This window comes from Dromiciops gliroides, chromosome 1 (genome assembly GCF_019393635.1).
Source record: "Dromiciops gliroides isolate mDroGli1 chromosome 1, mDroGli1.pri, whole genome shotgun sequence".
Lineage (NCBI taxonomy): Eukaryota > Metazoa > Chordata > Mammalia > Microbiotheria > Microbiotheriidae > Dromiciops > Dromiciops gliroides.
Window position 1 is genome coordinate 580,281 of NC_057861.1, and position 13,767 is coordinate 594,047.

Sequence of the window (13,767 nt, forward strand, 5' to 3'; positions counted from 1 at the left end):
TCTCCTGGTGAGGAGCATGGGGCCAGGAGAGGCGCTAGCCAATTCCGCAGGGAGGAACGGGGTCCTCCTAGAGAAAACACCCGCAAATCCGGCGGGGCGGGGGAACCTTCCCCAGAAGAGGCCCTATGAGGACCAGCAGCTGTCCAGGTCTGGGGGAGCCACTAGGGGAGGGGCAGGAGCAGCCGCGGCAGCGCCTCTGATTGGTTTAAATTTCCAAGGTCTATTGAACACGGGGAGGGGGAGGAGAGAGGTGCAGAATGCGCAGGCGCCTCTAGAGTGGCCTCTCCCTCCCCATTGGAGAACAGGAAAACCTTGGCTGACGCTCCGCCCCCTCCCTGATCCAGCCAATAGGCGCCTCCCTAGGTGAGGTAAGAGACTACGCAGACTCAGAACTTTCTTCTGACTTTGGTGTTTCTGAGCAGTCTGCACTCTTGCCTCCTGGGCCTGGGTTTGGGAGGAGGGGAAGAGAGGAAGGGGGCGCCAGGACCGCCCCCCCCCCGCTCCCTGCCCTTCTCCGCGTCTCCCCTCCACTCCTTGGCTACTCTCTGAAATGGGGCGAAGCCTCGTGGCCCCTGGCAGGGGTGAGTGAGGATGCCCCCCCCCTTATTGCTCCCTCCCCCCTCCTCTTTCCTCCCCTTCTCTGCCCCCCCATCCCCGCCTCCTCCTGCATCCCCTCTTCCCCACTTCTCTCAATTCTCCCTGCTCCCCCTTTCTCTGAACCTCCCCCCATCCCAGGTTCCTCCCTTCCTATCTCCCCCTCCTCTGCTCCCCAAATCCCCTGGGGCTCCCCCCTTCTTATTGGATTTCACAGGCCCCTGCCCCCCTGCATTCTTAGGGTTTGTTTCCCCAGGAAAGTGTCCCCAGCCTCAGCTCTGCAGCCCTCTCCCCCAGCCCCCGCCCAGGGTCCCCTCCTCACCCCCCCCAGGTGTCACTGCCCCTCCCTCCTCAGATGACCAGGCATCTCCCAGGACTCCTGGCTGGGGAAGGCGGGGCTGGGACCACCACAGTCTGGGCTTTCCCTTCTCCTTGGCATCTCTGGCACCTGGAATGCAGTGAAGCATACAGTAGGTGCTTCATCAATGCATGTTGGGTTGGCCCAAGTCCTGGAAACAGACAAGCTCCTCCTGGTGTCCCCTGGAGCAGGGAGGACTGTGGGCATTTCCAAGGCCCAGGGAGGTCTGGGAGCTGGGAGGGGGTAAAGGCTGACCCCTCCCCACGGTTCCCTTTTCCTTTCTAGCTCAGCCCCCTGAGACCCCACGGGCCTGGGCACAAGCCAAAGCAAGGAGGAGGAAGGAGGGAAGAATGGGCCCCGGGCTCCTGTCCCCCAGGGCCCCCCAGGTAAGCAGCCCTGGCCTCTCCCTGACATGGTATCTCAGAGCAGACAGGTCCTCTCTCTCCAGTGCTCTCTGTCATCAGGGCACCTGGGCCCAGCAGCCACTCAGTCACCCAGTCACCCAGTCAAGCTGCCTGGCATCCAGGAGGCACTTAATAAATGCTGGTTTCCCCGACCTGACTCAGCAGCTGGGGCAGCCCTGAGAGGAGGCATCTCCTGGGAGACTTTGCCTGAGGCTCCCCATGGTTACTGCTCCCTCCCTCCCTGCCTCTCCCCAAATGTCCAGATGCAGTGGCCTCTTCTCAGGCCTCCTCCTCTCTCCCCTGGCTCAGGGTCCTGACCCTGCTCCCTCTTGGGGCCCTCCTCCTCCCTTCTCTGTCTCCTTGGCTGGGTCCCCATCCATGCCATGCCCTCTGTCTGACAGGCTTGTCCCTGGCTCAGCCTGGCCCTTCTCTCTTCTCTCTCCAAGCTCTGTCCCTTGGGGGTCTCATCCCAGGCTGTGGGTTCCAGTCCTGCAGCTACAACTACAACAATAGGACTTTTTAAGCAGGGTGGCCCCTCCCCAGCTCACCATATCCCAGGGTAACTCAGCATCTCCCCCAAACCCTCCCTGATTCTGAACCTGACTCTTCCTGTGGAGGAGACCACCCTCCTCCAGGTGCCCCAGGCTGGCACCCTCACTCCTCCCTGTAACTGCTCCCTCCCACTCTCTACCAGGGGCTCCCTGTTCCTCCCTTTGGCATTCAATGCTCTGCATACACTGAGCACTTCCTGCCTTCCCCTTGTCTTGGTGGGTTAACCTCCTCCATGCCTCCTGTGCTCCAGCCAGCCTGGCCTGTTTGCTCTGACTCACACCTGACCCCCCATCTCTCCTCTCTGCCTTTGCTTCCCCTCCCTGCCTGCAATGCTCTTCTCCCCTCCCCTTGTCCCTCCTGCAGTCACTGGCTTATTGCTTCCAGGCTCAGCTCAAGCCCAGCCTTTTACAGGAGCCCACTCCTGGCCCCTCAGCTGCTGGTGCCTTGCTGCCCACCCTGAGGACTGTTGTGGCTTTTCCTCTGCATCCCCCCACCATGGACCCCAGTGCCTGGCACAGAGATGGCCCTTAACAAAGGCCTGTTGCTGGGTTCTGGGGCCTCTGGGAGAAGACTGGCACTGGAGACCCTGAGCTGTTGAGTAGGAGGCCTCATGGTCTGGTGGAGAGACCTTGGTCAGGGTCTGGAGACAGGGATGGGAGCCCCAGCTCTGATCCTGTGTGTGTGACCCTGAGCAATCCAGGAAGCCTTTCCTGGCCTCAGTTTGATCATCTGTAAAGTAGGGCTGAGGAAGCCTGGTCTTCCCAAGGTGGTTGTGAGGACAGTGTTGTCTCCACCTTGTCTGTCAGTGGCCAGGGGCCTCTTGTCTCCCCCTTTTCACTGTGAGCTCCCTGAGGGCAGGGACTGTTTTTGTCCTGCTTTGTATCTCCAGGCTCAACACAGAGCCTGACACAGGGTAGACCCTCCATGAATGCTTATTGCCTGGAGGATGACTGTTCTTCTCTTACATGATTTCCATCTGGCACAGCCTGAGGCATGTAGGAGCTCCCCCAAAGATCTGCCTTGGGACAAGGAAACCTGAATGTAGGAGGAATCAGTCCCTCTCATTCCTGCCCCTGTTAGGGTCCCTGGCTGAGCACAAATGTATTTGTTGTTTCAGGACTCAGTGAAGTTCAAGGATGTGGCTGTGGACTTCACCTGGGAGGAGTGGGGCTACCTGGACACTTCCCAGAAGGAGCTTTACTGGGAGGTGATGCTGGAGAACTACAGGAACCTGGTCAGCCTGGGTGAGGAGGCTCCTCTGGGAAGGCCTGACAAACCCAAGGCCTTGTCTATCCCAGTGAGGCCCAAGGTAGGGGGGCCGTGTGCTCTCCCTGGTCCCATATGAATGGCTCTGCCTTTGTATGTCTGGGATCTGGCTGCTTCATTGAATGGCCCCCAGCTCTGCTTTCTCAGGCCAGGGGGGCTTTCTAAAGTCCCACAGCAAATACTGGAACTCATGAAAGTCCCATGTATTTTGGTTTAAATGGACCAGAAGACTCCTAGTCTTTCTGAACCCAACTCTGTTCTTTGTCCCATTCCTGTGTCTTCCCAGGAAAACAAACCAGATCATGCTTCAGATATTTTCTGTTTCATTCTGCATGCCCCCAGTCTCCCTGGACCTTCCTAGTTTACCCCTAGGGGCCTATGAGGGTTGAGTTCTGAGGTGACTCACCCTTTCTGTCACTTTGCCATTTCCTATGACTAGGCCTTGTAGATTCCAGCATGGATGTGACCTCTCAGCTGGAGGCAGGGGAAGCACATTGGAGTCTAAGTGACAGTGTCCTCAACACCTGCAGGCCAGGTGAGTGAGTGTCAGGCCCTTGAGTACATGACACCCCAGTGCTGAGTTGGTCATCCATCTGTGGGCCTTTGGGAAATGGGCATTGGTGATCCTTTCAAAGACTTTTTCATTGTGAATCCTTCTCCCAGCTGTAGATCTTACAGGTCATTTCTTCCTAACTCTTCTGTTGTATTTAGATGTGGTCAACTTTTACACCAGGATCAGTTGGTGTAGACAGCTAGAAATGACCAGATTGTGCTGCTGCTTCAGGATGCAGGAGCGCTGCTCCACTGTGGGGGGAACTGTGACTTATCTGTTGGGAGAGCAAGGCAGAATTCTGCAGTGTAGGAGCCACATCATTTCCCCTTCTTAGACTGATCACATTCGTAAGATTCCCCAGGGGTGATATTCAGATGAAGAATTTTCCACCAAAGAAAAAATGATTCAAACCACTTTGTTTTGTATTGGTTCAGGGGGCCAGAAATCTTCCATGTTTCCATTAATTGTGCATCATCTCTATCAGTTTTGGCCTATTTACCTGTGTGCTATTATTGAGGTACATTAAAGGGGGGTTTGGGGGGTAATGAGGATTAAATGATATTCTCAGAATCACAAAGCTAGTAAGTGTCAAGTGTCTGAGGCTGGATTTGAATTTACGTCTGATTGAATACAGGTCAAGTGCTTTATCCACTACACCACCTAGCTGTGCAAAAATATTTTCAAAGAAAGAAGAATTGATAAAAATCATATGTACCTTGCTTATAAAAGCCAGAATATTGGGGAAAATGAAGCATAGGCAAAAGCTTACACATCCATGGCAAAGAGGTATTTATGCTTTTCTTTCTTTCAGATTGGGATGCCAGGCCTCAGACCAAGGAGTCTTCTCCAGGGATGGGTGTTTCTGTGGAAGACTTATCCCAGCAAAGGTCCTTGTGGGATGACCCATGTATCTCCAGCATGGGACAAGCCTTGGAGTATTATGACAGAATGAAGAAAGATCAGAGCAATGAGGAGAAACCTTCTAGGCACGGAAAAGTAATCCAGACAGAAACTGCTGGTGAAATCAGAGGTTCTGATTACAGTAAATATGGCCAAACCTCTAACCCAGAGCCAGTCCTTTTGCCACAGCAGGGAGTGTCTTTAGTAATGAATCTCCATAAAGGTGCTGATCACAGAAGGAGCTTCACCATGGAGTCAGACCAAAGATATTGTAATCAGATCTATTCACAGAAGAAATATTCTGAGGTTAACAAATATCAGAAAGCCTTCTCTTGTGATTTTGACCTCATTGACAAACAAACAATTCCTACTGAAGAGAAACTTCATGAAAGTGGGAATTCTTTCCTAATGGATAATGAACTTAATCTATACAAGGGAACTGGTCCAGGACAAACGTTTTATGAATTGACTCAGTGTGGGAAGACATTCAGTCAAAAAGCAGATCTTACTCAACAACAGTCTAGTATTCATACTAAGAAGAAATGTTATAAGTGCAATGAATGTGGAAAGACCTTCCAGCAAAAGGGAGGTCTTACCCAGCACTACAGAATTCATACTGGAGAAAAACCTTTTCAGTGCAGTGAATGTGGAAAGTCCTTCTGCCAGAAGACAGACCTTATACTACATTACAGGATTCACACTGGAGAAAAACCTTTTAAATGCAGTGACTGTGGGAAAGCCTTTCCACGAAGCGGAACACTGTCTAGACATCAGAGAACTCATACTGGAGAGAAACCACATGTATGCACTGAATGTGGGAAGACATTCCAATCAAGATCTGACCTTTCTAAGCACTGGAGAAGTCACACAGGAATAAAACCTCATCAATGCAGTGTATGTGGGACGGCGTTTGCCCAGACCTCACACCTTATACGACATTACAGGATTCACACCGGAGAGAAACCTTATAAATGCAGTGATTGTGGGAAAGCCTTTTCCTGCAGCACAACACTGAAACGACACCAGAGAATTCACACTGGAGAAAAACCATATGAGTGCAATGAATGTGGGAAGGCATTCATATCAAGCTCTAAACTTTCCCAGCACTGGAGAACTCATAGAGGAATAAAACCTCATGAGTGCAGTATATGTTGGACAGCATTCTCTGACAAGACAAACCTTGCAAAACACTACAGAATTCATACTGGAGAGAGGCCTTTTAAATGCAGTGATTGTGGGAAAGCTTTTAGCAGGAGCACAACCTTGACTCTACATCAGCGAACACACACTGGAGAGAAACCCTATGAATGCAAAGAATGTGGGAAGACATTCAGTGAGAGTTCTAAGGTTTCTCGGCACCAGAGAATTCATACAGGAATAAAACCTCATGAATGCACAGTATGTAGAAAGGAATTCTCTCTAAAGTCACATCTTACACAACACTATACTATTCATACTGGGGAGAAGCCTTTTAAATGCAGTGATTGTGGGAAAGCCTTTAGCAGGAACACACACTTGACTGAGCTGAGCAGAGAAGCCCGTGGGCCTTAGAGAATATGGGTTGGGTGGACAGCTGGGGAAAGCCCCAGCTCCCTCCTCCCTGAGGGAATCTACCCCAGAGATCCTGGGCTCATCCAGACCAGCCTCTGGCATAGCATGTGTGGAGGTAACTGGGCACACAGCAGGGTATATATGAACACATACCACTCTCCAAGTGTATTCACCGCTTAAAGTAAAATGAATCTTTAAGAGTGTTGCTTGTTAAGTCTTATTTGCTTCAAGATGTATGCCTCCACAAATGAGAGACAAATAACCTTGGATATAATTCTAGATTTTAAGTAGTCTTTGAAAGTTTCACTCCCATTTTGTGTAAGGATTCCAATATGCTCAGCAGGAATTCTACAACGCAAAAATTCTTGGGCAAGGGTGTTAAGGATTTACGACTAGAGGTGTAGCTAGGTGGCGCAGTGGATAGAGCACCAGCCCTGGAGTCAGGAGTACCTGAATTCAAATCCAGCCTCAGACACTTGACATTTACTAGCTGTGTGACCCTGGGCAAGTCATTTAACCCCAATTTCCTCACTTAAAAAAAAAAAATTATGACTAGGGGGCAGCTAGATGACACAGTGGAAAAAGCACTGGTATTCGATTCAGGAGGGCCTGAGTTCAAATCCAGACTCAGACACTTGACACTTACTAGCTGTGTGAGCCTGGACAAGTCACTTAACCCCCATTTCCCTCCCCCCTCTCCCCCCAAAAAAAGAGAATTTATGACTAGATGGTTCTATGAATCCTTCTAGGTCTGCAAAGGAGATTTTAATTTTTATTATATTTTAATTTTTTTTTTTGGTCGTGCTATGGGGGTTAAGTGACTTGCCCAGGGTCACACAGCTAGTAAGTGTCAAGTGTCTGATGTGGATTTGAACTCAGGTTCTCCTGAATCCAGGGCTGGTGCTTTATCCACTGTGCCACCTAGCTGCCCCTGCAAAGGAGATTTTACAAGGTCTCTTCTTTGTACAATGACTAAGAAGTTTATAGTCAGCCAATCAATAAATATTTATTCAGCACCTGCCATGTACCAGGAACTGTGGGGAGTGCTAGGGATACAAATAGAAAAAAGAAAAATGGACATTCTATTCCAATGGGCAGTTGAAGATGCAAGTCTAGAACTTTGAGGAGATAAGATAGAGAGAATAGGCCTGGAGAAGTAGGCCTGAGCATTATCAGCCTGAAGATGATCATTTAATCTATGGCAGTGATTGAGATCCCCAGGTGAAAGAGTATGGAGGTTGTGAAAAAAATTATTTTTCACATCTGTCTCCTGCAGAAAACAGAGTAAGAAACTCATACAGCAAATAAGAGAGCAGTTAGGAAAACAGCACCTGTTTCTTTTTCCCAAGAACAATCAGGCATGTATGTGCAGAAACTGGAGTTTGACAAAATATTAGGAGACCCCCTGTTTTCCAGAGCTAAGGCACAGCAAGCACATTGTGCCCTGAGCTTCATAAGACCACAATCCTTCGCAATCACCCTCTGGCAAAATCACATAATTCATCTGGTGTTCTCTGAGCTGGGACAAGCACTGGACAAACTCTGACTGTCCTTCAATGAATCAAATTTGTCACATGCTTGCTACTCCCTCGTCAGGGCTACAGCTCACTGGACAGCCACAAGTACAAGTATGGAGATTTCCCCACACTGTCTCAGACTTCCCCACTAGTGGCAGTGCAAGACATTTTCCTCACTTTGAAAATAAAACTTCTCTTTGATTCCTTACTCTCCTGTCTCTAGCCTGCTCTCTTAGGCTCTGGCCATTTACAGGTTAGAGGCCAGTTCCAGAGGATTGACAAGTTCAAAGGCTCCTTTTTTAGTGAAGTGATATAGACTTTCTCTGCTCACTGGTTACAGACCTTAGTTTAGGTCTGTATTGATAAATCAATCAGATCCAGATTGACTAACTTTGGGGTTTTCTTGGCTCGTGAAAACAGGGTGTTATCAGTTCCATTAGCATGATACAAATGAATTTGACAGTTCAACTTAAAAGCAAACACTATAACATGAGTATGGGGGGGGTGCATCTAGATGGCACAGTGGATAAAGCACCAGCCCTGGATTCAGGAGGACCTGAGTTCAAATGTGGCCTCAGACACTTCACACATACTGGCTGTGTGACACTGGGCAAATCACTTAACCCTCATTGCCCCGCAAAAACCCAACAATCAAACAAACGACAAACTCTGGAGGCAGCTGGATTGAGAGGCAGCCTCAGCCTTAGAAACCTTCATCTCACAGACCTTGTGGGGGACTGATGGTCTAGTAGGAACAAATGGAAAGACCTTCCATTGTTGAGGGTTGCCAAGCACAGCTGTGCTGACCAGACCATCCAGGGCTGTGACTTTGGGAAGAAGGAACTAGCACACCCCTTGTGAGTGCAATAACAGAGGGGTGGGAAACCTGTGGGCTGCAGGCATCTGTAGAAGAGCAGAGTCCCTGGGTTCAGTTCCAGGACAGAGAAGACAGTGGTAGTTTCCAGCCACCAGAAGGACCACAGGGAGCAAGATCATTGGTAGGACGGTGTGGTTGAGGGCCTAGTCATGACCTAGGCATGAAGAGTAGAGTCCAAAGGTGGGCCCTGAGACAGACCTCAGAAAATAACTGCTGAATACAAAATAAAAAATGATTGAATGAATAGATAAAATAAAAGTGAGTGAGCAAAGGAGAAAGAACCCAAACATAGAGAGTTACTTTGGGGATAGAGATCTGGGTTCATATTCAGAGGAACATAATGGAGCTTAAAAAAGCCACTCCTTTTTTTTTTTTTTAGTGCGGCAATTGGGGTTAAGTGACTTGCCCAGGGTCACACAGCTAGTAAGTGTTAAGTGTCTGAGTCTGGATTTGAACTCAGGTCCTCCTGAATCCAGGGCTGGTGCTTTATCCACTGCACCATCTAGCTGCCCCACCACTCCTTTTTCAATGAGAAATGTCAAATGGTCCCAAGCACAACAAGACTTCTTGGAAGAACTTAAAAAGGACTTTAAAAACCAAATAAGAGGGGACAGCCAGGTGGCGCAGTGGATAGAGCACCGGCCCTGGATTCAGGAGTACCTGAGTTCAAATCCGGCCTCAGACACTTAACACTTACTAGCTGTGTGACCCTGGGCAAGTCACTTAACCCCCATTGCCTCACTAAAAAAAAAAACAAAACAAAAACCAAATAAGAGAGAATGAGGAAAAGTAGGAAAAAAAAAAGAGCAATCCAAGAAAATCAAGAAAATAATTCCTTGAGAACTTGAATTTGGCTAGGGGAAGATAATGATAGCCTAAGACAATAAAAACTCTAAAACAAAACAAAAAGTATTAAAAAATAGAAGATAGGGGCAGCTAGGTGGTTCAGTGGATAGAGCACGGGCCCTGGAGTCAGGAGTACCTGTTCAAATCCAGCCTCAGACACTTAACACTTACTAGCTGTGTGACCCTGGGCAAGTCACTTAACCCCAATTGCCTCACTAAAAATAAAATAAAATAGAAGATAAAGTGAAACATCTCATGAGAAAAACAACTGATCTGAGAATAGATTGGGGAGAAATAATAGAAGAATAATTGGACTCCATGAAAATAATGACTAAGAAAAGAATCGATGCAATATTACAAGAAATTATCAAGCAAAATTACCCTGAAGTTCTAGAACAAGAAGGCAAAGCAGAAATAGAAAAAAATCCATCATTCACTACTTGAAAGAGATCCCAGGAGGAAAACCTATAGGAGTATCATAGCCAAGTTTTAAAGCTCACAGATTAAGGAGAAAATTTTGGAAATAACAAGGGGAAAAAAAAACCATTTTAAATGTCATGGAGATACAATGAGGATTACAGAAGACCTTGTAGTTACTATATTGAAGAACGATAGGTCTTAGAATATGAAATTTTATAGACCAAAAGAACTGGGTTTAAAACCAAGGGCAGGGGCAGCTAGGTGGCGCAGTGGATAGAGCACCGGCCCTGGATTCAGGAGGACCTGAGTTCAAATCTGGCTTCAGACACCTAACACTTACTAGCTGTGTGACCCTGGGCAAGTCACTTAACCCCAATTGCCTCACTAAAACAAACAAACAAACAAACAAACAAAAAGAAAACCAAACAAGGGCAATTTACCCAGCAAAGTTAAGTATAATCATGAATGGGAAAAAAAAAGAAAAAAAAGGACATTGCATTGACTTTTGTCCTACCAGGAGGGAGGCTGATGACTTTGTGTAATTCTGCCTCACTTAAATCCTACTCACGTCATCCACTATCATCCACTTTTTAAAAAAATTTTTAAATTTCATTAATTTTTTTTGTGGGGCAATGAGGGTTAAGTGACTTGCCCAGGGTCCCACAGCTAGAAAGTGTCAATTGTCTGAGACTGGATTTGAATCCAGGGCCAATGCTTTATCCACTGCACCACCTAGTGGCCCCCATCATCAGCTATTTTACTGTTTTATTATTTTACTATCTTACTACTTTAGGAAGCTGAAAGTCCTGTGGCAAGTGACAAAGTCTCCATTGGAATCCTCTTAGGAAAAGTCTGAACATCACCTGGCAAGTTAGGACTAGATGCTGAGATCCTTTCTCTCTAGAGCAGGACTAACAAGCATCCATGCCCTCCTGCAGAGTGCCACTCTGCCAGGCCACCCCCAATGCAAAGGCAAGCTTGCCTAAAAGACCCTTTTCTGGAGAACAAGAACAGGGCAAGTGCTCACAAGGAGCCCAGAAGAAGGAGCACAGGGACACTCTCAAAGTTGCTTGGAAGCACTTTCATTTCAGTTGGGAGACACAGGAGATCCTCAAACAGGACTGCCCAGCATTTTGTGACTCAATCAAGCAACTTGCATTGATGAAGCACTTACTGTGTGCCTCGCTGCATTCCAGGTGCCAGTGATGCAAGGAGAAAGAAAAGCCCAGACTGTGGTGGTCCCTGCCCCCCCCACCCCCCCCACCCCACCCCCCCCAGGAGTCCTGGGAAATGTCTGGTCATTACAACAGAATGTTGTAACAAGGCAAAATTTGGGGCCAACACATAAGGTTGCCAAACAGAAAAAGCAGGTCATAGAGTTGCTGCTAAGCTATGGGATTAATTGTCCAGGACACCTCTGGATGGTCTTGAAAACAGATTGTCTTCAGGATAAGAAAAATGATTTGCATCAATATTATGTCAATCGGAAAACATGTTTGGGAAAGAGAAGAAGCCAGAATTGTGTGATCAAAGATAGAAAAATTGGGTTGATTTAGGTAGGATTTTGTAGTTTCTTGCATGGGCTACCTCCATACACAAGGGCAGTAAATAGATCGCTAGCCCTGAAGTGGGGAGGATCTGAGTTCAAATCTCACCTCAGACACTTACTAATTGTGTGACCCAGCAAATCATATAACACCGATTTCCTTAAACATCCTCTGCCATCTGCAGTCATCCTGATCTTGCTACTGGACCCAGATGACTCTGGAGAAGAGAGTGAGGTTGGTGACTTTGCACAGCCCTCCCTCACTTAAATTCAACTCAGTTCAAGTCATGACATCACCCAGATGTCATGCGCTTCTGAGAATAAAGGACAAACAACAACCTATATACATGTATGCATTCTGCTACTGTGCATGACACTCAACACACTTCTAATTAACTTTCCCTCAGTGGTCAGTTGGCCTGAGGCTTAGGAATCCTCTGCACTCACCTGGACATGAGCTTGCTGGGACATCTTCCTTCAGCATCCAAGGCCTTACTCTTTACTTCAACTGGTTGATCACATTGGGTTTGGGACCTGCAAGCCCTGTTCATTGGAAATGAGAAAGTGCCAAGGACAGAGATCCATCCTTGAATTTGATCCCAACCCTTTGTTCTTCTGGGGAGAAGTGGGATTGCTTGGAAGGGAAGGAGGGTGGTGGTCCCATGCTCCATATTGTGTCTCTAGGAAGTGTGGGGGAATGGGTTACAGAGCAGGGCTGGGCTCAGAAGATAGGGCCTTCCCAGATTTCAGGTATCGACAAATGGAGAAAATGTGTGTTTAGAGAAGGGAGGATTGGAGAGATCACTCCAGGGTCAACACCATCAAGCTGAAAGTTTCCTGCTCTACAAAAGAAATGCCTTTTACCTGTGAACTAGCCAGAAAAGGAAAAGGAATCTCTGGCCTTTCTGGGCCATACAATAACTGTTCAATATTCAATGCACCCCACATCTTTGGTTGGGGCTCGGATGAGGTCATGTAAAGGGCTTTCTAGGCACAATATACAAGTCAGCTACACACTGATTTCAAATCAATTCCCAATGTTCTTCCTACTGTATTCCCCTTCCTTCTGGCAGGCTGGTGGGGAGGGTAGTTATGGAGGATGGCCAACATGTTGACATTACACATATACTGATTAAGGGAATTGGAAGTGTCCAGGCTGGAAAGGAAAATATTTCAGTGTTTGAGCCATATGATGTTTCAAGGTGTTTGAAGACTGGTCATAGAAAAGTTGAAGAGGAAGAATGGATCAAGGGGAGGTGTAGATCTCAACCAACAGACAAGGGGAGGTTGTGCCTCCCCTTCTGAGCCCTTGAGTCCAGTTAGGGAGGCCCTGGTCTTGAGGGGGGACACTGTGACCATGGAGAAATATGTTGGAAAGGTATCTCTCCAATAGGGAAAGAAAAGACAGTTATATTTATAGTATAGATAAATGGATTATCAGTCTCATTGTAATAATCTCCACCTTAGGGAGGTACAGGGGAGCGTTTATCCTAATTTGGAGTTCCTGGGGTCCTAAGCCAACCCCAAAGGCTGGTACCTTTTTCCATGGAGCTGTGTTTTGGGGGTTTACACATCATAAGGTGAATCAGGGGACAAATTTGGCCTTTTTTCATTGTTATAGTCTAAAGTCTTCATGGCCTCTCTCCCTCTGTTCCCATTATGCTACTGATTTATGTGGGTAAGAGAACTTAGCATCCTGACTTGTAAGTCATTCATTAACTGGGATCTGAGTCCCTCTTAGAGCTCACATCTGAATTAGAGCTTGGGTCTTAGGTTTTTCTCTTAAGCCCTTTTTGCCTCCTACATCATTATAGTATTTGTTTTAGGTCAATTTGTATCATGCTGACATCAACCAACATCACCCTGTAACCAGTGAGCAGAGAAAACCTTATATACCCTCAGAAAGAGGGTGTCCTTGGGCTCTCTTGGGAGGGGAGACTCCACACATGATCATGTGTCATTTCTTTCTTCTTGGGACAAAATACCAAATTGATATTATGTTTTTTCTGTCTGTCTCTGACCTGTTTTTATTTTTTTTTGGTAGGAGATATAATAAGATATTATACTTTCTCTGATCTGTTTCTTAATTTTGTCGGAGAGATTAAAGATGATTTCTCTGAACTGTTGTAGGAGACAGGCAGATGTAAAAAACTCTATTTTAATATTCGACATCCCTGAAGTAGGATGGACTGGAAGGCTGTGACTCCCTAGTCCTCCCCGAGTGGGGACCGAGGGGCGGGGCCTTGCGCCAGGGCCCAGGGGACAAAAGCTTGGCCCGCTGCAGACCCCCAGGTGAAGCCGCGGGTACTCGCTACATCCCGTGGTCCTGTATGGAGCAAACTGCCTCAGTTTACCCAAATAACTCGAGGAGACCACCAAGTCA

General features: G+C 47.5%; 2 protein-coding genes across 2 annotated transcripts in view; one reads left to right on the top strand and one right to left on the bottom strand.

Annotated features, from left to right (window-relative positions):
- Window positions 1-13,767, bottom strand: part of LOC122734514 (zinc finger protein 208-like) — a 207,809-nt gene that overhangs the window by 95,749 nt on the left and 98,293 nt on the right. The gene's annotated exons all lie outside the window — the stretch shown is intronic.
- On the top strand, window positions 417-6,620 carry LOC122733691 (zinc finger protein 2 homolog). Its single transcript, XM_043974306.1, has 5 exons — window positions 417-581; window positions 1,238-1,338; window positions 3,026-3,152; window positions 3,614-3,709; window positions 4,539-6,620. The coding sequence occupies exons 1-5, from the start codon at window positions 551-553 to the stop codon at window positions 6,176-6,178; spliced, it is 1,995 nt and encodes a 664-aa protein (XP_043830241.1). The 5' UTR covers window positions 417-550; the 3' UTR covers window positions 6,179-6,620.